At 54.1% G+C, this 24,360-nt stretch overlaps 1 protein-coding gene and 1 non-coding gene across 6 annotated transcripts in view; both read left to right on the forward strand.

The window, feature by feature from the left end:
* Nucleotides 1-14,331, forward strand: part of ZFR2 (zinc finger RNA binding protein 2) — a 49,823-nt gene extending 35,492 nt beyond the window's left edge. For 2 of the 5 annotated variants that reach the window (XM_043911970.1, XM_043911971.1), the window contains exons 12-18: nt 1,491-1,662; nt 4,381-4,519; nt 5,932-6,029; nt 6,431-6,526; nt 7,881-7,992; nt 8,734-8,831; nt 12,937-14,331. In XM_043911970.1, the coding sequence (XP_043767905.1) occupies nt 1,491-1,662; nt 4,381-4,519; nt 5,932-6,029; nt 6,431-6,526; nt 7,881-7,992; nt 8,734-8,831; nt 12,937-13,155 (934 nt within the window). In that variant the 3' untranslated portion in view covers nt 13,156-14,331. Of the gene's footprint in view, nt 1-1,487; nt 1,663-4,380; nt 4,520-5,931; nt 6,030-6,430; nt 6,527-7,880; nt 7,993-8,733; nt 8,832-9,532; nt 9,814-12,936 lie in introns of those variants that run through there. The other 3 variants (XM_043911972.1, XM_043911974.1, XM_043911973.1) reach the window with 2 other exon arrangements.
* A 3,418-nt stretch (nt 14,332-17,749) lies between these two features.
* TRNAG-CCC lies at nt 17,750-17,822 on the forward strand. The gene has a single exon. It is a non-coding gene; the product is annotated as a tRNA-Gly (tRNA).
* The last annotated feature ends 6,538 nt before the right edge of the window (nt 17,823-24,360 follow it).

The following is a 24,360-nucleotide window of genomic DNA, read 5'->3' on the forward strand; positions in this document are numbered from 1 at the left end:
GGGAATTCCCTTTCTCACTCTTGTTTGTGGCCTTTTTCTCTGTGGAAATGTGTGTGTGTGTGTTTTTAATAGGAACATGATTAACTGTTGCATTATTTACTTAACTGTCACAAAGAGCACATTAGTGTTGGGTTTTTTTTTTTCACTTTTATTATGGAAATTCTCTAACACACACAAAAGACGACCATACCTAAACAGAGGGTGACTCACTTGCTCTCTCCCCATCCCCCGCCTTGCCCACAGCAGTTAAAGGAAACCCTGTCCTATACACTATCGGGTGCCAACCCACAGCTAGAGTATGTCAGCGCATCAGTGCACGTCTCTAAACAAGACTCTTTTTCATTTAACAAAACCAGAATGCCATGATCATCCTCAAAGAAAAATGAACAATAATTCTTTAGCAACATCAAATATCCAGTCCGTGCTGCAGCGTCCAATTGTCCCATAGATAATAATAATTCAGTCTTTTGTTTAGGAGGTTTTTTTGTTTTGCAGTTTGCATTGAATCAGAGTCCCAGTTAATTGACAACCCGTAAGTCTCTTGATCTGCAGGTTTCCACTTTTCTGCTCTGCCTTCCCCCAAAGGGTCTGCTCCTTGTCCTGTAAACATTCCAGGCGCGGCTGGGTCCCCCCGGACCATCCCAGGCTCCAGCACTGGTGGTCTGGAGACAGACCACAAAGACACCCATGTGCATCACAGAACAAAGTTATCTCATGTCCTGAGGCATGCCACGAAACAAAGTGGTGGTCAGGGAGTGGTGGGAGCGGGTGGCAGCTTCTGAGGAGGTGACCGAGTGTATGAGAGAGACAGACAGTGTGGAGAGGTACCCAGGCAATGGTCCGGGTGGGAGAGCCTCGTGAGGAGGGAGTGGAAGGAGAGGATGGTGGTATAGCTGCTAGGGGTCAGGGTGAGGGCCCCAGGAAGAAGCTGGGATGTCCCTAGCCTGCAGTGGGGCAGCAACAGGAGGGTGACTGCCGGGCCAGTGCAGCCATGGGGGTCACCTGAAGAAAGTGACCAGGACAGTGGTGGGTGGGTGAGGGCAGACTTGGGGGCAGGGGAGGTGGGACTAGATAAGCAGGCTGGAGGGGAGGGCAGGGCAGGGAGCAGCCGGCCAGGTCTCCTCAGAGGAGTCCAGGTGGGGGTGACGTGGCCGCAGAGACAGCTCAGAAGCCAGGGGCTGATGAGGGTGGCTGGGGTCAGGCAATCTTTTTCCCAGCATGCAGTTTATCAGCAGAGGGTGCCAGCTGCCAGCCCCGCTGAGCAGCAAAGGTTCCCATCCTCAGGTCCGAGAACTCTCCCTGTTGTCCCAGTTCTCCCAGTGTCTTTCGAATCAGGCGCTCTCTGGGAAGGGCCATGCTCCCACTTTACAGATGAGGACATGGAGGCGCAGAGCGCCTGGCAAGGAAACCCATGCCCCTGGGTCAGGAGTTGGGGGTCCTTCTTCCCCCCCGCCCCCCTTGCTCACTGGTCCATGGGTTTGTCTCAGCAGCCGCCCCAGCCCCTCGGCCCGGATCCTGAAAGGCGTGATGCGGGTCGGCCTCCTGGCGAAGGGGCTACTCCTGCGGGGAGATCGGGCGGTGCAGCTGATCCTGCTCTGCTCCCAGAAGCCCACCCGCGCCCTGCAGCGCAGAGTCGCCGAGCAGCTGCCCCTCCAGCTCCCGGTGAGGTGCCCGGCCGCACTGCGCGGGGTCTGCCTGAGTGAGACACGGTCCAGTCTGCTTTTAGAAACAGGCGCAGGGATCCACTGGTGGAACTTGAGGGTTCCCTTATTGGGGGGTTCACAGTAGGGCTTGAAACAGTCTAACATCCGGCTCATGAGGACAGTCACTTCTGTTACACCCACACAGAGCCCAGCCAGCTGGCTTGAGGACGATCTGCAGGGAAAGCACTAGGGAGGCACAGGACTGCAGGGTTGGCCGGACTTTCTCTTTCAGCACAGTTCCCGTTGTTGTCATAGAGCTTTTCTCACCCGAGATAGTAACTGGAAGAAAAGGGAGATCACATCATGATGTTAATTGATCGTCTTCTGTTAAAATGATCACTTCCTAGGGTGCTTTCTCCTTCCTGTCTGCCACCCTTCCCGAGGGGACTCAGCTTCGTCCCTCCTAGGTCCTTCTCCAGGGCTCCCAGTCTGGTAGGCAGACACAATAAGCAAACACAGAGAAGGCTGACTTCTGATGTATCTTCTGTAGAGCAATTCAAGCCTGGCGCCAGGTGGTGAGCACCCAGGGAGCGCGGGGTCCACTGCAGACAGGACCATGTCCTGCAGACAGGACTCAACAGAAGATGGAGTGGGTGAGGTGAGAGATGAGGAGAAGCCTTGACAGATGGGGGCAGGCAGAGTTCCCCATAGGGGAACGTGAACCTGCAGAGGCCAAGAGGCAGGAGGCCCACGGAGAGGTGAGCCTGAGTGGACGAGGGCCTAGATCAAGCCAGGCTTGAAGGCCATATGAGTGCTAAGTTACTTTAGTTGTCTCCGACTCTGTGCAACCCTATTGACTATATAGCCCACCAGGCTCCTCTGTCCGTGGGATTCTCCAAGCAAGAATACTGGAGCGGGTTGCCATGCCCTCCTCCAGGAGATCTTCCTGACCCAGGGATCAAATCCGTGTCTCTTACGTCTCCTGCACTAGCAGGCAGATTCTTTACCTCTAGTGCCGCCTGGGAAGGCCATGTGGGGAGGTATGACTGCCTCCTCAGGGAAGTGGGGCGACTGGAGGGCTTTAAGCAGGGGAGTGACATATTCCAACTTCACCACTTTAATCACTCATTTTTCCTGAACACCCCACGACATAGCAGTTTTTTTGCTAAATGCTGCAAGGGGTGCAAAGATGGCTCAGATGCAGGCCCTGTCCTCCAGAATCTGGCAACCCAGGGCCATGAAGATGGACGAGGCTGGAGGGAAGAGAGCAGAGGCCATGGGAGAGCTGGTGGTGCCTGGCCCCCAGAGATGTAGACAGACCCTCTTAGCCATCACCTGGTCAAGTGACTTGGGAACCCCAGAGCAACATGAGGGACACGGTAAAGTGTCTCCAGGCACTGGGTCACTGCACCAAGCCCACCTTCGTTGTGCTGTCTCCCAGGGAGCAGCAGTCAGAGTTCTAATGGCCATGAGGAGAGTCCCTCCTCCCTAAGGTCCCCCTGTGAGACTGACTGGACCACGGTCTGGAGAGGAGGGGACCTGCTGAGAGGGTGGGACTCGCCTGGAGTCTCTGCTTGCAGAGGACTGACCCTCCAGTTAGCCCCGGGTGATGGAGCCAGGGCTGGCGGGGCCGTAAGGATGCCCGTGCTGGAGCGAGACTGAACCCTGGGCCCCGTGGCAGGTGTGGGATGGGGACCGGAGCCAAGGGGCCTCAGACCTTGCCTGGAGGCACCCCCTATCCTGCATTTTGAGAGACTATCGTCTGCCCTCTTCCTCCCAAGGGTGGCCTGGTAGGCCGTATGAAGGACTGTGTGGTTTTCACCCGATAATTGTGGATCTGTCAGGCCACGTTCCACACTCATGCGTAGGGAGCCTCACTCTTCCTTGTGGCCAGAGGGCGTCCTGTTGCCACATGTCCATAGCTGGCTGGGTCCTCCCGTGTAGTTGGACATTTAGGTTGTGTCCAGTGTTCTGGGTCACCAGCGAAGCTGCAGAGAGTGATAGCCTTGTGCACACACTGCTCCACATGCGTGGGAGCACTTCCTGGGGCTGAGTCTCTGGGTCCAAGGCACAAACCTGGATGCTCCTGGTGAGTGTCGCCAGGTCAGTCTCTACCAGGAGTTTAGAGATGCATGGATCTGCCAGTTGGGGGCTTCCCTGCTGGCCGAGATGGTAAAGAATCTGCCTGCAATGCAGGAGACTCAGGTTTGAGATCCCTGGGTCCAGAAGATCCCCTGGAGAAGGACATGGCAACCCACTCCAGTATTCTTGCCTGGAGAATCCCACGGACAGTGGAGCTTGGCGGGAAACAGTCCACGGGGTCACACAGAGTCGGATGTGACTGAAGTGACTAGGCACACCAGCCCAGCTGCTCCTCAGACTCCTCAAGCTTTGTCCTTCTTACGGGTGGCCATGGCATGTCATTCTGCTTTTAATGTGATTCTTCCTTACCATGGGGCTCTTTTTTTTGTCATTGTGTGAAAAGGGTCACTTTGGTTTTTTTCTCTGCAAACTATCGCTTGCCAGTTTTGTTGTTGGGTTGCTGATCTGGTTGCTACTGAGCTCCAGGTGTTTTTTACATATGAAGGCACCTTGGTATTTCTACATGTGGACTTCTGGAGGGCAAGGCTGTGTCTCGGTCCCTAGGAAGCTCCAGAAGGCGTGGGGCTGGGCACCCAGCGGTGTCCCACCTCTCAGGTGGAGTCCTGAAGCCTCATGTTGTATGTGCGCCTTGCAGGTGGTCACAGACGACAAGTACGAGGTGTCTTCTGACCCGGACGCCAGCATCGTCATCTCCTCTTGCGAGGAGCCCCAGATACAGGTTGCTGTGTCCATCACCTCGCCCCTGATGCGGGAGGACCCCTCCGCAGACCGAGGTGCGGCCGGGCCCTTCTGTTCAGCCCCCTCTTCCCACATACCTGGCAGCCTAGGGCAGCGCCCACTTCTGCTCTAGTTTAGGGGGAGGGCTGCCACCACCACCTTCCTGTGCTTCGGTCAAGCCTGGATGCCCTAGTCAGATAAGGGCCAGGCCTCGGGGCAGGGGAAGAAGGCAGGAGGAGAGCTGGGACAAGTGTCACGTGGCTCAGAACCTGGCCGTGGCAGGCGTGCTCGGGGCCCTTCCCCCTGAGCCCTCAGGCTATGCAGGCACCTGCTCCTCGCCCCGAGGAGACCCACTGTGCCGGGTCCCCCAGCCAAGCAGGGGCCCTGGGGACCTGAGACACACGGGCACTGCTGCCTGGGCAAGTGGGAGGAGTACAGGCCGAGGCCAGAGGGCAGCCAACACAGAGGGTGTGGGCCAGGCCGGAGGGCACCCCAAGTCTCATGCCCAGGAGTGGGGAACCCCTGGGACAGCCCCTGGGACCCTTTCCCAAACTCCAGCCTTTCTCAGACCCTCTTCCTGATCGTTGCCTTGACTGAGGGCCACGAACCACTGTTGCTTTCTCTGATTCAACTCCTTTTTGGCTCTTCCATTTTTAAAGAAGAGAGCCTTTGAACTGTAAGTGGAAAGCCATTATCATTTGTCATAAGGGGAGTGTCACGTGTCATCTGAAAGTAGATGCAGTCGGAAGAAACAGTGATGCTCGCCCTTCGACCCCAGCTTCAGGCCTGCTCCAGCTTGCTCCCCTGCCAACAAGCGGGGACTGGGAATGTTAGGGAGGGGGAGGGCTGAAGGGGGCCAGAGAGCAGGAAGCCCCTCTGCAGGCACCCTGGACCCCCAGAGCTGCTCCTCATTGGGGTCCATACCCTGCCAGCTGCTGCTGGGTGGGAGGGGGCTGTGTTCAGCTGTTTCTGTGCTGGTTCTCAGCCCCCAGGAACTGACCCAGGCCGGGGGGGGGGGGGCGGGGCGGGGGAAGAATGGTGCTCCCTCCTGAGACCTGAACACCAGGGCCTCACGGGATGAGGGGAGAAGAATCTTCCTAAAGCAAGCAGAAGGAAGAAAAAACGGACATTTCCGCCGACATGGGGCCCTGGTCATCCATGATGGCATGTGCTCAAACCTGACCCTAATCACACACGCACGTGGAAGTTTCTGGAAATCCAGCTTCATTCTTAGTTTTCCACCTGAACATGGAGCTCTTGGGGGAAAGGGACCACAGAATCTCGGGGAGGGGTGGGATTTCAAGAGGGGAGCTCTGTGTCCCAGTGTCAGTGTCTGGAGACAGGGCCAGCGAGCCGAGGTGCATGTCTTCCTGATGAACGGAAGAACGCAGTGAGGCCCAGGGACCTGAGGGTCCAGGAGGTGGGAGCAGGGGGAGGGACGGCCAGCCTCCCTGCCCTTCTCTTCTAGAAGGAACCGAGGTGCCTCCGCCAGACCCAGGAGATGTCCTGAGCCCAGAGAAGTGCCTCCAGGCACTGGCTGCTCTCCGCCACGCCAAGTGGTTCCAGGTTAGTGGCGGGCAGGCTCCCAGGAGAGGCCAGGGGCAGACATGGGTGGGGTGGCTATGTGTCCTTGCCCCGCGCTCCCCATCATGATGGAGGTCACTTCTTGGCCGATTGGGTTGGGAGCTTGAAACGGGTGACCACCGCTCTGGCCCCGTTGGTTGGCACTAGGGCGTAGACTGGGCCATTTGGGAGTGGAATCTGCTTCCGGTTGCCTCCCACAGCCCAGGAGGCTGGCCTGATCACACTGGAGTCCCTCGATGCCTCCACTGCCAGCATGGAACCGCCGGCCAGGCTCACTGCCCTGACTCAGTCTCGCTCTCTTGGCCCCGACTATAGCTCCCCGTCCCACCCCAGCCATGTGCTCAGAGCTTCCTGGGGCTTCCCATGTGCTTCTTCCCCCAAAGGCGAGAGCCAGCGGCCTGCAGCCCTGTGTGATCGTCATCAGGGTCTTCCGGGACCTCTGCCAGCGCGTGCCCACCTGGGGGGCCCTGCCGGACTGGGTAAGACAGCGCCAGGGGGCCAGCCTTGCTTTAGGAAGCTCCCAAACCCTGCCAGACCACAGCCTTGTTAGGCCGAGCCTCGTATCCTTGTCCAGTGTCCAGCTTTCTGAGAAAAGGCTGGTGTCAGTCTGAGTCCCAGGGGGAGGCTTGCCACAGGACACGGCCTCATTTGACTGTATTATCTTAAACCCACAACCTTTCAGGCAGAACCAGGAAGCATGTAAATACAAGGGCACCCCAACAAAAGCTGGGGTGTTTGCCTAGACCTGCAGGCGTTGGTGCAGAGGCCCCAGTGAGGGCAAGAAGCTGGTACCTGTCCTGGCTCCACTTTGACCTCTAGGCCTGGGGCAGACCCGCCTCCTCTGAAGGAGAGAACCCTGTGGCCCTGACGCATCCCTTCAGCTGGCCCTGGAGCCCTTCTGGGGGAGAAGAGAGGAGAGAGGATGCAAGGGACCCTGGGTACCTCAAACCCCCAAAGTTGCCTCACACGACCTCCAGCGCTGCCCACTGGGGCTCCCTGCCTCGACTTTCAGGGTCTCATCTCTGAGTGTCCTCTCCTGTCACACGCCCACTGACCTCCCCAGTGACCGAGACAACCTGTAGGTTTCTAAGGCTTTCACCTTTGACCTTTTCCCTGGGAATCTGGCCCTGACCTTGGAAGGACGAATGCCTCTTCTCTGCAGCCATCTGTAGCCAGTCCATCGGCTCCCATGCCCACAGGTGGGCTCCTGGACATTCCCCACACCCCAACCCAGGCTGCCCTTGGCCTTACTCATGGGGGCCATCTCCAAAACCAGGGGCTCTGGTGCCCCCCAGACCTCGGCTTCCTGGCTGTGGTCTGAGGAGACGTCCACCTTCAGCTCCACCCCGGGTGGGTGGCACAGCGGCTGCCCCATGCTGAGTGACCAGAGAGGTTCACTCAGACGTTTGCGGGGGGTAGGGGGTCACGCATTTCCCGGAGCCCGTTTCCCTTTAAGTGTAGACACGCCCCCACGACAGCTCACACCCCCAACGCTGTCCCTGGGCCCTCCAGGCAGGTGGCTCCTGGAGGAAGAAACACGCCTGAACTAGGCCCCAGGATCCTGTGACCCTCAGGAGTCTCTCTGAACCCACATGACACTAGTTTGCCACATTACCATTGATGGGATTTTGCTAATGAGGAACCTGAAAAGGGAGGGTGGTGAAACCCGCCCGTGGCCACACCAGGGCAGTGAGGTCTGGTGACCCCCTGGGTGGGCGTGAGGGGGCACTGGGCGGGAGCCTCTGGTCCCATGTCCCCTGGAGACCTGGCCGCCTGCACAACCCCTGTCCCCTCAAAGGTTTGGGTCTCCTTTTCTGTCCCCGCCCGGCCCAGGCCATGGAGCTGCTGGTGGAGAAGGCCCTGAGCAGCACCAAGGGGCCCCTGAGCCCCGGTGATGCCGTGCGCCGAGTCCTGGAGTGCGTGGCCTCGGGGACGCTCCTCACAGGTCAGTCCCCATCGGCCAGCAGCTCAGACCCTGGAGCACTTGGCAGACACCAGGGGCCATGGGGGAGCGGGGCAGGTGGACAGAGGAGCCTCTACAGAACACTCGAGCACCCCATCCAACCTAGGCAAGACAGTGGACACAGACACGCACATGCGTGTCACTCATCCAAGGGAGCCGTGAGGAGGCGTGGACGGGTGGAAGGAGAGGCAGGTGCAGGCTGGAGGGGGGTTCCACCTGATCCTCTGATGCCACATCCATCCTTCCTGGGGAACCAGGAGTAGCCCGGGGGATGCTTCCAAAGGAAATGACAGGAGGTCCATGGTGAGCCGGGCACAGAGATGTTCACGGCGTCCTGAGTGGTAGCGGGAGGAAGAGACGGGGTGGGGGCGGGCAGCCCACATGACGTGTTAGATGCAGACAGTGTTTTCCAGTTGTTTTGGTGACTTGGATGATAGCGTGTTTCATGGAAGAAGAGTGTGATACATGGGCCTGTGGTGTGAGCCCTTTAACTGCACACTCACCCACGCATGTGCACATGTGCACGCACACACACACACAGGCTGCGAGGAGCTCTGCTGAAGGCGTGTGGGGCCAGAGGGAGACTGGCGGGGAGAGGCCCAGTTGTGGTCCATGGGCCCGTGGGGTCCAGGCGCAGACTTCCAACATCGCAGAGCCGTGGTGGCAGCCTTCACAAGGGTGCATCTGCTTCTCTGCCGCTCCCACCAACCCTGCCTCGTCCAGATGGGCCCGGGCTCCAGGATCCCTGTGAGAGAGACCAGATAGATGCCCTCGGCTCCATGACCCTCCAGGAACGAGAAGACATCACAGCCAGCGCCCAGGTAGGAGGCCAGCCCAACTTGGGCCCACATGAGCCGGCTGCAGGCAGCCCGGCTCCCAACCCCTGTGCACATCTCTGCTGCATCCCAGGAAACGGTCTGGGCCCGCTTCCCATCCTCTTCCCTGCAGAATCAGGTGGCCTGTGGGTGACAGGACTGCTTCCAGGGGCAGGGCCAGCTCAGCCCAGAACTGAGGCCATGATGAGGTGCAGACTTGGAGCCTCATTGTCCTGGGGGTACCCCAATGCCCCAGGTCTGCACACATCTAGCCAGGCCTCCTGCTGCACCTCAACAGCTTCAAGAACCAAAGCATTGCCCACCCCCATCCCCACCACCCCATCTCTGGCTTCCCTTTCATTTGCAAATTTCTATTAATGAGCAAGTCTCTTCAGCAGACTTCATATTGGGCATGACATTATGAAGGGTCTTAAGTGGAAAGAGTCAAATTGCTGTTAATCAGAGCCCAACTGGGAGAAGCAGGATCCAGGGTCCCCCTAGCAAGAAGAGCTGAGGTTCCCGGGCTTCCCGGCAGCGTCCTCGGCACCAGCGGGTGTGAACAGCTCCCAGCACAGTTCCTCCCGCCCAGAGGTGCTCCGAGCTTGGCCATTGCTGGGAGGGTGCGAGGATGCCTGAGTCTGCACAGGCTGTGTGAGGCAGGCCAGTGGGCGTGGGCAGGCAGGTCCTGACAGCTGGTCTGCCCCCAGCACGCCCTGCGCATGTTGGCGTTCCGGCAGATCCACAAGATCCTGGGCATTGACCCACTGCCGCCTCCCAGAATCAGGCTGGGGGCACGCTTCCGGAAGAGGCCACGGGAGGCAGGCGAGCTGGAGGCCAAGGAGGGCAGCGACCAGAGGAAGCGGCCTCGCCTCCCCAACAGGACCTGACACGCTGCCGCTGAGCGGCCGCTTCACCCCTGACACCAACAGTCCACGTTTCCCTTTGCAGTAACGTTCTGTAGATTTCTTTAAACACACCTGTGCTTAAATCATTAGTGAACTCTCTTCATCTGGCAATTTGAGCTGTGGGGGTTGGAGCAGCACCCAAGGCCTGCCTTCACCCCGGGGCGAGAAGGGGCAGCACAGCAGTAAACCCTGGCATTTCTTGCTAGCTTTAAAGTCACCCTGTGGCCTGCGAAGGGTGTGGGTTTTTAATGACTTCGTGTGGATGCGCCCAGCGCACGTGGATTTGACATAACATGGGCAAGCCCACCGAGGGCCCCACATCAGGAAGCCTGCCCTGGAAGCAGGTTGGAAGGGGGTGTTGCCCAAGGCTGGGAGTGTGTCCAGGCTGGGGTCCCCCGTCCCCAAGTCCAGCTGGTTCCAAACACACTGCCTGTGACAGCTCCCCAGCCTGGAGGCTCGGCCAGAGGTTTGCAGGGTCTGAGCTGGGCTCACCCCTGCCTGCCATGGAAGGGGCCACAGACCCCCTGGGTGGTGAGGGTGCATGCAGGCTGGGTGGGCCCCTGACCCCGGGAACATCAGTGACCACCCCCGTCCGCAGGCTGTGCCCCTGCGAGCCTTCTGCACTGTGGGGAGCCCCTCTGTGCGCCTCATTCGGGGCTGGTTTGCCTCCATCTTTCTCCCGTCCTCCTCGCACAGGTGCAGACAACGTGGGTCCGGGGCCCGCCCCTCAGAGGCAGGGCATGGGGGCTCTGCCCGGGGTGGGGCATGGGATCAGGCGCCCCCCGCCCCTACCCGAGGCAGGTGGGCGTGGAAGCAGCCCCACCCAGTCCCCACCCCCATCTGTCCAAACTTCCCTCTTTGCTACTTCTCCTCCTCTCCCCTGGCTGCCCAGTGGTGCTGAAGGGGCCATGTCCATCTTTGGGCGGACACCGTCTCTCCTGGTCACTTGACTGTTTCCAGTTCACCTCTGTGTTTGAGGGACAGTCTGTGTGCAGCTTCACATCTAGTGTCTTCGTGGAACCACCTGGAAGCTTGGAGGGTGGGGAATAAATGAGGTATGCTTGTGTCTTGGTGCGGCCCACACAGTCCTTCCTCAGGGCGCAGTGACCCTGCTGGGCTCCAGGCAGGATGAGCAGCCAGTACATCTCCCCAAGGCGCTGAGGCTGGGAGTGTGGATGGGGAGGAGGTCCAGGTGTGGGCGTCTTCTCAGGCCCTCTCCTCACCGAGGTCCTCGGGGCCATAGAGAAGCCAGGCTCTGCAGACCCCCACCCCAACACCAGGGATCCAACACAGCACTCATCTCACACACATCCACAGCCACTCCAGGAAGCCAGCCTGCCCTGGTCCAGGAGATACTCTTATCGGCAGGCTGTCAGCAGGAGGTGGGACCCAGAAGGCTTCCTGCAAGAGGGGGCAACCAAGCTGAGTTGGGAGGGGTGGCTCTCTGCCTACAGGCCCCCTACCAAGAGCTCCCCCGCTGTTTCCCAAAGTCCTCATTGCAAACCTCAGGGGGCAGCAGGAGGGGGTCCAGATAAGGAGACCCGTTACAGCTGAGCCCCTGACAGCTTCAAGTCCCCGGGGGCCTCCCCAGGCAGTGGTTGGGAGGCCAGAGGGCTACGAGGTGGGCAGGGTTGCGTGGCCCCTGGTGGGAGTGGCACATGCCCGTGGGCACAGACCTGGGCAGGCAGATGGCCAGTACCTCCTGCTTATAGCTGGGCCAAGGGAACATCAGCCCTCCGGTGCAAACAGAGCTGAGTCTGGTTCTAGCTGGAGCGATATCTACCAGAAACAGGAAGTGGCCAGCTGGTGCCTGACCACTCGACCTCCCCAGGAGGGTAGGCTGTCTCCTCCACTTCCAGGCCCTTCCTGGGGGAGTGGCATCCCAACAATGCCAGGAGACAGAGCAGCCCCTCAGCAGGTCTTGGCCATGGTCACAGATCAGGCGCAGAGGACACTGTCCACTCACGCAGGGCAGCCTTGCCCACACAGCCCTCCCCCTCTGCATCTCCATCCACAGCCCTGCTGTTCACCCAGCTGCCCAGGCTACCACTGCCACCGCTACTGGGGGGACCTCCTGGGTTCCTCTGGGCCAAGCCAATAAGAAGTCCTGTTGGTCCCCTGCCTGCTGCTCCACTCACAGCTTTAGTCCTCCAGCAGCTGGGGCTCTGGGTAAAACTCAGGACTGCACCCGAGATAAAACCCCTGATCCTGACAATGCCCCCAGAGGAACCCCAGGGGCCACCCTCCACCTCAGTGTCTCCACTCCAGACCGATTAGTCTCTGCTGGTCCTCTGTGAACCAGCCTATGTCCCGCTGCCCCAGTGCCTTTGCACATGCTATTCCCACTGCCTGGTAAGCCCTTCCCCGACCCATGTACAGCCACTGCTCTTCTCCTCTGGGTCTCAGAGAGGCCTCCTGGACCCCCTCAGTGAAAGTGTTAGTCACTCAGTCACATCTGACTCTTTGCGACCCGTGACTGTAGCCCACCAGGCTCCTCTGTCCATGGGATTCTCCGGGCAGGAATACTGGAGTGGGTTGCCATTCCCTTCTCCAGGGAATCTTCCCAAACCAGGGATCAAACCCACATCTCCTGCATTGCAGGCAGATTCCGTGCTATCTGAACCACCAGGGAAACCCTTGACCCCTTTGGCCTGTCACATAACTCTGTCTATTTCCTTCAGACCCACACAGAACCGATTGAAATAGTTTGTTTTCGGCCTCCCCCCTGCTCGCCGCCACTATGAATTGTCTGTGGACAGAAACTGTGCGTCAGTCTTACCATGGTACCCCAGGTCTCGAAGACACCAAGTTAGCAAGTTAATACTCGAAGCCATGCCCCTGCCCTCAGATGGGTCTCTGTATTGGAGGAATTCCTTTCCCAGCAGGTGAAATGACACCACCTGTTCTGGTCTCATCCCAGGAGATGACCGTACCAGTCAGGGTGAGGGCCTTTGGCTAAGGCAATGAGAGGATGGAGGGAAGGGAGAATGGGTTGGCATTTTTGGTGGGGGTAGTGGACAGTCATGGCTGCAACCCTGTCCCACTACCATGGGCCTCTCTCTCATCCTGGCCACGGCAGCTCCCAGAATCTCACAAGCCATGGCTCACCGTCCCATCCCTGCCTCCTGGGGAAGACGGGTGTGACCTTCTCCATCAGGTGGTTTAAAACCAGCCCAGCTGACAGAGAGTTAAATCTGCCCCCCTAGCAACTGCGAGACACCGAGTTTAGGCAACACAGCCACAGACTCAGACAGCTGGTGAACGACGTACTCAGTCCAGATGGACGGAACGCCCAGGCGGTGGTGCCTGCTGCAGGCCTGAAGAGCAGTGGCTTCTCAGCTTTGCTTCCCAGCCCTCTTCCCACTGGGCAGAGGACCCCGGAGCAGGCAGGCGGCTGGCAGGGAGACTCAGGACCAGGCACTTGAGAACCGAGACCGCTGTGGGGGGACAGAGGGGAGAGAAGCAGCCAGGGACAGCGGGACCTCAGGCTGCGGGATGCTGGAGGCCAGCCCGGTTGCTAGGAGATGGTGTTGCGTGTGGGCGGGATGACGCGGGTGGTGTGGGCAGGGCCAGAACCAGACCTGGCAGGCAGTGCAGGAGAGACACATGAGAGGGCAGACCTGCCCGCAGCCGCACCGGCTAAGGTCACCAATGACACCGGATGAAAACCGCGAAACGCACTGCAGCCCCTGGTCCAGATGAGTCACGCTCCGTGGTACAGGGAGCATCTCTGGGCTCGGCCGGCCCGAACTCGTTTGGAGAGACGTTGGCTCCATCCTCTCCCCGGTCACCTGTTAGGTCACCTGTTAGTAGGGCTGAGGAGATGTTTCAGGTAAGCGGACCAAGGCTCTTCAGAGTGAACAGACCAGAGGACTCATGGAGAAGGCAGCCCAGAGTAGGCAGCTGGGCATGGGGAGTATCACCCTGTGTATATCTGCCCAAGTTCTGAAAAATAAAGATACTAGAAAACAGATATTTGCTGTTCATGGAACACCCATTTTCACAGCAGCAGGATTCACAGCAGCTAAATGGTGAGAAAAAGCCAAAAGCCAAGTGTCCATTACAGATGATGAATAAACAAGTATGGTCACTCACATGGTGGAATATTACTCAGCCTTAAATAGGAAGGAGGTTCTGACACCTGCTACAACATGAATGAACCTTGGGGACATGATGCTCAGTGAAATAACCCAGACACAGAAGGACACACACTGTCTTATTTCACTCACAGGAGGTCCTAGAGGAGTCAAATCTATAGAGATAGGAAGTAGATGGCAGGGGTCAGGGGCTGGGGGAGGGGGAGGGGATGGGGAAGTCACTGTTTCATGGGGGCAGAGTTTCAATTTGGGAAGATGAGAAAGTTCTGGAGATGATGGTAGGGAATCATATGAATGACTGCATCATATGATGGGGATGATTGTGCAACCATATGAATACACTTAATGCCACTGAGCTGTGCATCTAAAAATGGTTACAATGGTATTTTGTCTATTTCATTTGTCTATGGTATCATGTCCATTTTAACACAATAAAATTTTCTTTTCATGCACTGGGTTTTTCCAATTACAAAAATCTTGGAAATCTCAGAAAAAATGGAAGAAGGGAAGTAAAGTTAACAACTGTTAATACTGTTTCCTTCCAATTTTCTCATTTTCCACACTCTTGGTTACAGGTGCACTGTTTATACCACTTTCATTCCTCCTTTTCTTCACTTGACATTATAACAACTTTGATTTCTCAGCTGTGTTTTCAAGGTGCTTAGATATAGTTTTTCTAATTTAATTCCTCTGGAGACCTTTGGAGACAAATCTTTTTCATTATTATCAAGATGCTAAAATATGGTCCAACTCTCACATCCATAAATGACTACAGGAAAAAACCATAGCTTTGACTACATGTGTGTGGATGGACCACATTTGATCCATTCACCAGTTGATGGACATTTGGGTCACTTCCACTTTGTGGCTACTATGAAGAGATGTAGTTTTTTGGTCTGTTTCTTCTCTTTAGCTTACTATGTACTTGGGTAGAGCCAATTAACAATGTTGTGATAGTTTCAGGTGGAGAGCAAAGGGACTCAGCCATACATGTACATGTATCCATTCTCCCCCACAACACCCCTCCCATCCAGGCTGCCACGTAACATTGAGCAGAGTTCCACGTGCTACACTGCAGGTCCTTGTTGATTATCTGTTTTAAATATAGCAGTGTGTACATGTCCATACCAAACTCCCTAACTATCCCTTCCTCCCAGCAACCATAAATTCCTTCTCTAAGTCTGTGAGTCTCTTTCTGTTTTGTAAGTTCATTTGTATCATTTCTTTTTAGATTCCACATACAAGGGATGTCATACAATGTTTCTCCTTTGAAGAGATGTAGGTTTTAATAGCTGTGTAGCTATTTTCCAGGCTGAGCGACTTCACTTTCATTTTTCACTTTCATGGACTGGAGAAAGAAATGCAACCCACTCCAGTATTCTTGCCTGGAGAATCCCAGGGATGGGGGAGCCTGGTGGGCTGCCGTCTATGGGGTCGCACAGAGTCGGACACGACTGAAGTGACTTAGCAGCAGTAGCATTCCACTGCATGAACATACCCTAATTTGCTTAATTGTTCTCTTACTGTTGGACGTTTAGACTGTTTGCAGATTACAAATTACACCTCGGCAAACACCTTCCTGAATGTTTAAAGGAATGAGCATTTTAAGGCATTTGAAACTTCCATGCGCAAGACCACATTCCATCAGAGCTGTGTGAGTTCCCCACCCCACCCCACCCCACCCCCACTTTAAACTAAAGAGACCCACTCCGGTCCCCAAGTCAGGACCATGCCCTCTCATTTTCCATGATACTTTCCTGCATGTACGTTTGACAGTTAGGTCTCCCTCTGCCATGTCTGGGATATTCAGCTGTTGTTCTATCGTCATCTCATCCATGCAACACGTGTTGATTGAACACCTTATTATGTGCCATGGGCCATTGCTCGTAGGACCTCTCTGTGTCCCCGACTGAGAATGCTGAGGTTGACTCAACGTTCACTCAGCAAATCAACTCAGCAGACATGAGTTTGAGCAAACTACAGGAGACAGTGAAGGACAGGGAAGCCTGGCGTGCTGCAGTCCATGGGGTCACAGAGAGTCGGACGCAACTTAGTAACCGAAGAACAACAATCAGCAAACATCGCCTTCCTTGGGAGAACCCAAAGCGGAGCCAGAGTCGCTTCACTCAGAAAACGGTGACTCCGTGGCCCTTTAACATATTAGCCGTGGAGTGTCAGGAGCTCACTTCACTTCCCAGAGCCTCTTATGAAATTGGATTAAAACTCATAGCACCAACCTTGCAGGGTGGTGGGGAAAACTCAGTAATCAAATACATTGGGTTTCTGTTGCTTTGCGCGCGCTTCTCGTTGCAGTGACTTCTCTTGTTTCGGAGCACGGGCTCTAGGGCACACTGGCTTCAGTAGTTGCGGCTCATGGACCCTGGAGCACAGGTTCAGTAGTGGTGGTGCACCAGGTTTAGTTACATCATGGCTTTTAAAAATTTTTTATTTATGTTTAATTGAAGGATACTTGCTTTACAATATTGATTTCATTTCTGCCATACATCAACATGAATTAGCCATAGATGTACATATGTCCCCTCCCTCTTGAACCTCCCTATTATACAGAGTGAAATAAGTAGAAAGAGAAAAACAAATATTGTATTTTAACACATATATATGGAATCTAGAAAGAGGGTACTGATGAACCTATTTTCAGGGCAGCATAAATGTCCCTGATGCTGGGAAAGATCAAGGGCAGAAGGAGAAGAGGGTGTCAGAGGATGAGATGGCTGGATGGCATCACCGATGCAATGCACATGAACTTGGGCAAACTCCAGGAGATGATGAGGGACAGGGAGGCCTGGCGTGCTGCAGTCCATGGGGTGGCAAAAAGTCAGACATGACTAAGCAACTGAAGAACAGCAACAAATGGAGACACAAACATAAAATGCATGTTTTTAAATGCTTGCTGCCCAGAAAGGTTTAGTCCCAGGGATATGGGCACAGTGCAGGGCAGGGGTGAGGGCGAACACTGGTGATTAAAATGGAAGTCATACACAGAACATGCATGTGAGTGAAAAAAGCCCTACAGGTGCTGCTGATGTTCGAGGACTCCCCAACAGTGTCCAGTCCCCCCATAATCACCCCAGAGTGAAGCCACTCCCACGGTGAGGAGCTTCCTGTCAGCTCCGCAGCCCTCTCCTCTTGAATGTTAACCATCAAAGAAGCCGGAAATAACTGGGAGGAGGGCTTTCCAGGTGGCTCAGTGGTAAAGAACCCATCTGCCAATGCAGGAGACATAAAAGGCACGGGTTAGATCCCTGGGTCAAGAAGATCACCTGGAGGAGGCAATGGCAACCCATTCCAGTATTCCTGCCTGGAGAATCGCCGTGGGCAGAGGAGCCTAGCAAGCTACATCCCATAGGGGTGCAAAGAGTCAGACATGACTGAAGCAACTGAGCGTGCATGAGCACACAACTTGGAGGAAAGAATAAGAACAAAAGAAAGCAGTTCTAGAAAAAAAAAAAAACACCTTATGTATATAAACTATCCTCAGAGAGCTAGTAGAAAGTACATGAGCCAGGAAACAAGCTTAAATTTGCCCTTTGAAAAGGAATGCTCAAATAACCAGAAAAAAAGTCCTTGGAAACAAAAAACCTGATGATCGAAATTCAAATGGCAACAGAAGGGTTGGAAGAGAAAAAAAACAGAGAGAAGACAAAAAGGAAAAAAAAATGTAGACAAGAAAATTAGATCAATTCAGGAAGCCCGATACGTGACTAAGAAGAGTTCCACAGAGACAGACCAGGGACATCAAAAGTGGAAAAAATCACCAGTGACATCATCCAAAGAGTTTGCCAGGAATGGAAAACATGACAGAGACCACCAAATGTATAGCATCACAGGTGAAAATAGATCCACAGCAAACCCACGCTGTAAAAGGGAAGGATGTGGAGAATAAAGAGAAGATAGAGGGATTTCCCTGGTGGTCCAGTGGCTAAGACTCTGCACTCCCAATGCAGGAGGCCCGGGTTTGATCCCTGGTCAGGGAACTAGATTCCACATGTCACAGTGAAGATTCTACGTGCTGCAACTAAAACCGATGCAGCCACGAAAATAAGAATTTGGGTGGGGAGAGCAGAGACATCACTTTGCCAACAAAGGTCTGTATCGTCAAGGCTATGGTTTTTCCAGTAGTCATGTATGGATGTGAGGGTTGGACCATAAAAAAGGCTGAGGGCCAAAGAACTGATATGTTTGAACCGAGATGCTGGAGAAGACTCTTGAGTCCCCTGGACAGCAGGGAGATCAAACCAGTCAATCCTAAAGGAAATCAACCCTGAATATTCATTGGAAGGACTGATGCTGAAGCTGAAGCTCCAGTCCTTTGGCCACCTGATGTGAAGAGCCAACTCATTGGAAAAGAACCTGATGCTGAGAAAGATTGAGGGCAGGAGGAGAAGGGGCGATAGAGGACGAGATGGTTGGATGGCATCACCCACTCAGTGGACGTGAGTCTGAGCAGACTCCAGGAATTGGTGAAGGACCGGGAAGCCTGGCATGCTGTAGTCCATGGGGTCACAAAGAGTCAGACACAACTGGGTGAACAACAAAAACAAAAGAAGACAGAGAAGATTCTACAAGCTTCCAGAGAGAAAAGAGGAGGGGAAAAAAGTGACAAGCAGAAAATGAGGAAGCAGAACAGTTCAGATTGTTTAGCTGTCCAAGACTGGAAGCTGGAAGACCTGAGACAAGGGACTGTGTACCCAGAGCGCTCTGCTACCCAAAACACTTGTCCTCAGTCAGACCACCAATCACACAGGAGAGTGAAGGAAAACACTTCCTCTGGGAATGCCCGGGGAGTATGAATTCCTAAAACAAAGGCACAAACCAATAAACAGGAGACTTGGCCTCAAGAAACTGGAGCTACATCTCAGGAGTCCTGGGTGCTAAAGAAAGAGGGGTCAGAAGCACAACCAGGCAACAGCTGCTCCTGTTTGGGGTAGTTAGTTCCACTCGAGGAGCTTGGGGAGAGAGAGAGTCACAGACAAACAAAACAAAGGCAATCACTAACTCCAGGAAGAGCAAAGAGCAAGTCCTAGAAAATAAAAGTGTTCCTTAGTGGACACTGTTGCACTGTGAACAAAAGTTTCATATAATATAAGCCCTGAATATTCATTTAAACAAAAATCATGATACCTTTGTTTGAGAACTTTGGAGAAAGAAATATGCCTCATAGAGTTAGGTCTATTCTTTCAGGAGTAGGAAATCAATAGACAATGAACATTCCAATGATAAATCCAGAGATGTGTAAACCACTGGGGAGTGAGACACATGGTGCTTTGTTTAAAACAGTTTTTTTAAAGCTTTGTACAGTCTTCAGCACAGAACCAAAAGTTCTACAAATATTGCTACTATTAATTTTGACAAGAGGAAAACACACATACCCTCGAGGGGCCCATTGCTGAGTCGAGTAGCTTTATGTGGTTTGGAAAGCACTTGAGAACTTCCTGTGTGCCATGAACAGCAACATATTTCTTTTTTTTTTTTTTTCTTTTAAATATTTATTTACTAGGCTGCACTGGGGTATTACTTTACTGGCATATGGGGTCTAGTTCCCCGACCAAGGATGGAACCTGGGCCCTCTGCATTGTGAGCCCCGATACGTGGGCTCTTAGCCCACTGGACCACCAGGAAAGTTTCCACATTCAACTTAATTGATGAGGAGTGCACTTATAGGATCAAATAGATTAGAAAATGTGCCTACATTAAAAGAAAATAAAGATAGAGAGAGACCACAGGTCAGCAAACCACAGCCCACTTACCCACCATCTAGCATGCATCGTCTGATTTTGTGCATCCCGGGAGCTAAAAATGGTGCTTTACATTTTTAAATGGCTGGGGAGAAAGCCATATTGCATGACGCGTGAATAGTACATGAAGCTGAAATTTCAGCGTCCATAAGTAACATTTCATTGGAAGGCAGCCATACCTGTTCTCTTTCCCTTGTGTTCTCTCTCTCTACAGCGGCTTCCGTGCCACCATGGCAGAAATGAATAGTTGAGACTTGCGGCTCTTGGGATTTCCTTGGTGGTCCAGTGGCTAAGACTAAGGGCTCCCAATGCAGGGGGCCCAGGTTTGAATCCTGGTCAGGGAACTAGATCCCACAGGCTGCAACTAAGACACAGTGCAACCAAAAACTAAAAATAGTAAAAAAAAGAAGAAAAGACACTTGGCCCTTGATGGAGAGTTTGCTAACTCCTGCGTTAGAGCATGAGGGTGTGGGACAGGATGGGGAGGGTCAAGGTGGGACCCTGGAGCAGGGGCAAATTTCTGGGTGCCTTGTGGGTCACCCGCTCTTCCTCTAAGTTTACCCTCTCGCATGATTCTGTGTTCTTTTGTGCTGGGAGAGCCTACCCCATGCCAGGCTCCAGAGATAAATGATTGCCCAGGCTGCAGCCAGCCTCTGCCCTTGCTCATGGAGCCTACGCTCCATCAAGGAGAGCAAGGCAGATCCCAGGCAACTGACAAGAGCGAGTGAGACAGGGTAACAGGCAGTAATCAGGCTTAGATGGTGGGCGGCCCCTCTGGGTGGCTGGGAAGGGTCTCTTGGAGGCGTTGTTGGAAGTGCTGAGAAGGAGCCTGCCTTGTGAAGAGCTTGGGGGAGCACGTGCTAGGAGGAGAAAGTGGCATGTGCAAAGGCCCTGGGGCTGGACAGTGCCGGACCATCTGAGGAACAGGAGCGAGACGCGAGCAGAGGGGACAGCAGCCCCACCAAGCCGTAGCCGGGAGCTGGGTTTCATGAGCACAGCTGGCACCCGGGGAGGTTTTTGGTTTGTTTGGCTGCATTGGGTCTTAGCTGTGACATGTGGGATCTTCACTGAGTCATGCAGATATCTTTGTTGCGGTGCATGGACTCTCTAGTTCTGGAGAGCGAGCTCAGTAGTTGCAGTACAAGGGAGGGCTTAGTTGTTCCACGGCATGTGGGCTCTTAGATCCCCGTCCAGGGATCAAACCTACATCTCTTCCACTGCAAGGCAGGTTCTTAACCACTGGGCACCAGGGATGTCCCCAGGGGAGGTGTTAAGCCAGGAAGTGATATGGACTCAGGCTACACATATTGAACCCACAAGCGTGGCTGGGAAATGAGGTGCCCGGCTCCACTTCTGGTACCAGGAAGATGGGACAAGGGACTGGGGAAGAGCAGGGAGCCTCTCCCATTAAAGGCAGATCCGCCTAAAGCTCACCCTGGCACCCAGAGTACACTGCCCGAGAGGCGCTTCCTTGGACCAGGCAGGAGTGGCCCAGTGGCCTGCACTCCAGTTGCAAAGCATTTTTCCTCGAAAGAAGAGAGCGTTCCCGTGCTGAATCCCCATGTCCCCTGGCAGGGAGAGAAAGCTAAATTTAAAGGTGTGCTAACTGGGGCAGTCCGATCCGGTGTGTGCTCCAGCTGCAGATCAGCTGGGGACCCAGTAACTTGGCCATCCCCACATCTGGCAGCAGCTGGCCTTCCACATCTATGGAGCTCTTATAGTTTCACTCTATTTGGGGGGGGGGGGTCTACCATGTGCCCCACACCTTGCTGGGCAGTCAGTGTGGGTCCTGGAGCTAGATTGGCCTGGGTTCAAAGCTCCTATGTCCCAGGGTGGGTTTCCCAGGTGGCTCAGTGGGTGAAGAATCCACCTGCAATGCAGAAGACATAGGAGATGTGGGTGGGAATGATCTCTTGGAGAAGGGCATGGCAACCCACTCCAGTAGTCTTGCCTAGAGAATCCCATGGACAGAGGAGCCTAGCAGGCTACAGTCCATGGGGTCACAAAGAGTCTGACATGACTGAGTACCCTCTTAGCCTCAGCTTTCTTGTCTGCAAAATGGGTCCAATAAGAGCGCTCACCTCACAAGTAACAGGCACGGCTCACTAGTTTACCTCTCCCCAGTATTCTCTGGCTTTAAAAGTACATTTTGGGACTTCCCTGGTAGTCTACTCATTAAGAATCTGCCTGCCAATGCAGGGGACACAGGTCCAATCCCTGATCTGGGAAGTTCCCACATGGTGTGGCGCACCGAAGCCCGTGTGCCACAACTACTGAAGCCCGGGCACCCTAGAGCCTGTGCTCCACAATAAGAGAAGGCACCTCAGTGAGAAGGCCTCACACCACAACAAAGAGTAGCCCCACTAGCTGCAACCAGAGAAAGCCCACAGACAGCATCAAAGACCCAGCACAGCCAAAAATAATTAAATATTTTTTTAAGTGTGTTCTGACCACCTCCTCTGAGTCGGGTACTGAGGCCACAGCAGTGAAGGACATCACATAAAAGCTCTGCCCTCAGGGGGCTGATGTTCTAGAGAAGACACAGCCAGCAAACAAGATGCAGTACAGTCTATGTTCCTTCTGCCCGTGGTGGTTCTTACAGGGCTTCAGGGGAAGGGCGTGTGAAGCATCAGCGGGCTGAAATATTCTGTGGGGTTCTGGAAGGTGAGGTACATCTGGGGAAGTGTCCCAGGCAAGAGGCACAGGAATGCAAAGGTCCTGAGATGGGAGCAAGCCTGGGAGCATAGAGGAAGAGGAGACCAGTGCCTCACCTTGGTGGAGCTGATCGTAATCCCAACTGGTGTGTAACATGAAGTGCCTGTTACGTGACACACAGTGTTCATTATTGTTGTTGTTGTTGTTCAGTTGCTCAGTTGTGTCTGACTCTTTGCAGCCCCATGGACTGCCTCACGCCAGGCTTCCCCGTCCTTCAGCATCTCCCAGAGTTTTTTCAAAGTCATGTCCATTGAGTCTGTGATATCCGACCATCTCATCCTCTGTCTCCCCTTCTCCTCCTGCCGTCAATCTTTCCCAGCGTCAGGTTTTCCAATGAGTTGGCTCTTATCAGGTGACCAAAGTATTGGAGCTCCAGCATCAGTCCTTCCAATGAATATTCAGGGTTGATTTCCTTTAGGATGGACTGGTTTGATCTCTTTGCAGTCCAAGGGCCTCTCAAGAGTCTTCTCTAGCACCACAATTTGAAAGCATCAACTTTCCAGCGCTCAGCCTTCTTAATGGTCCAACTCTCACATCTGTACATGACTACTGGAACAACCATAGTTTTGATTATACAGACGTTTGTCAGCAAAGTGATGTCTCTGCTTTTTAATACAGGTCTAGGTTTGTCATAGTTTTTCTTCCAAGGAGCAAGTGTCTTTTAATTTCATGACTGCAGTCACCATCTACAGTGATTTTGGAGCCGAAGAAAATAAGAGTCTATCACTGTTTCCATTATTTCCCCATCTATTTGCCATGAAGTGATGGGACCAGATGCCATCATCTTAGTTTTTTGAATGTTGAGTTTTAAGCCAACTTCTTCACTCTCCTCTTTCACCCTCATCAAGAGGCTCTTTAGTTCCTCCTCACTTTCTGCCATTAGAGTGGTATAATCTGCATATCTGATGTTGTTGATGGGAGGGGTAGCCAAACTACAACAGTGAAAATAGAACGGAAAGGTGAAGAACAGTGAGATTTGGACAAGGAAAAGAAAAGCCTTTGGAGGGGGACAGGGTGGGTCCATCAGGGTTTCTCTGTGGAGAGGAATGAAAGTCAGTGCCACCTGACCCGGTGGGTGGAAGGTATATTTAGCAGCTCATGGAAGGGAACACCCAAGAGTTCCTTCTTCTCCAGCTGGGTTTAAGGCAACCCAATCTGACTCACCAGTTCCACATCATAGAATCCATTCATCTCAACACCCAACTTCTGGTCCCATTTTCCGTATTTGTTGTTCAGTTGCTCAAAGAGTCGTGCCTGACTCTTTGTGACCCTATGGAATGCAAAACGTCAGGTTTCCCTGTCCTTCACCATCTCCCAAAGTTTGCTCAAACCACTGAGTCAGTCTGAAGCCTCCAAAAAGCAAAGACCAGCTTCCAACATGAGGCAGAGCATAAACTCCAGGCATGGCTGGATCCAAGCATTTTAATTCTTCCTGAGGGAGTCAGTCTCTCTCTCTGCTTCCCCTGGGCTGGTTCCTTCTCAGGCAGGCTGATGGGCTCAGTCACCATGGTCAGGTCCACGCCCATCACACAGCGAGAAGAGAGGGCTAGTGCTGTGTGCTTCCAGGGAATGGAAGTGGGTTGGGGTCTTGCTCTGAGACAAGTGGGGACATCTAAGAGGGCACTGTAAAGATGGGGAGAACTGGGGGTGCCAGCCAGACAAGGCAAGGCCATTCCAGGCAGGGAGGACAGCGGGGACAGATGCTTGCCAACTCCTGTGGTTCAGTGCTGCCAGACTGCTGGGTACTTGGTGGGAGAAGGAGGTGAGACCTGGGATGTCAGCTGGAGGTTGAACACAAGAGCCCTGAACACCAGATTGAGCGCTTTAGGCTCTGCTCTCAGACAATGGGGAGTTGCAGAGGGGTATGGGGCAAAGGAGGGCCACAGTCCATCCCTTGTCTGTGCAGTAGAAGATGGAGGGCTACAAGAAGGAAACCTGGAGGAGCCAAAGGAGCAGTGAGGGGGCTTCTGTGTCACCAGCCTGCACCACAGGGCTTGCCTGGGTTGGGGAGGGGGGCCAGAGAATTTCTGGTATCAAGTCGACAGGACTGGAACCTGGAGGG

The sequence above is a fragment of the Cervus elaphus genome, chromosome 9 (genome assembly GCF_910594005.1).
Source record: "Cervus elaphus chromosome 9, mCerEla1.1, whole genome shotgun sequence".
NCBI lineage: Eukaryota > Metazoa > Chordata > Mammalia > Artiodactyla > Cervidae > Cervus > Cervus elaphus.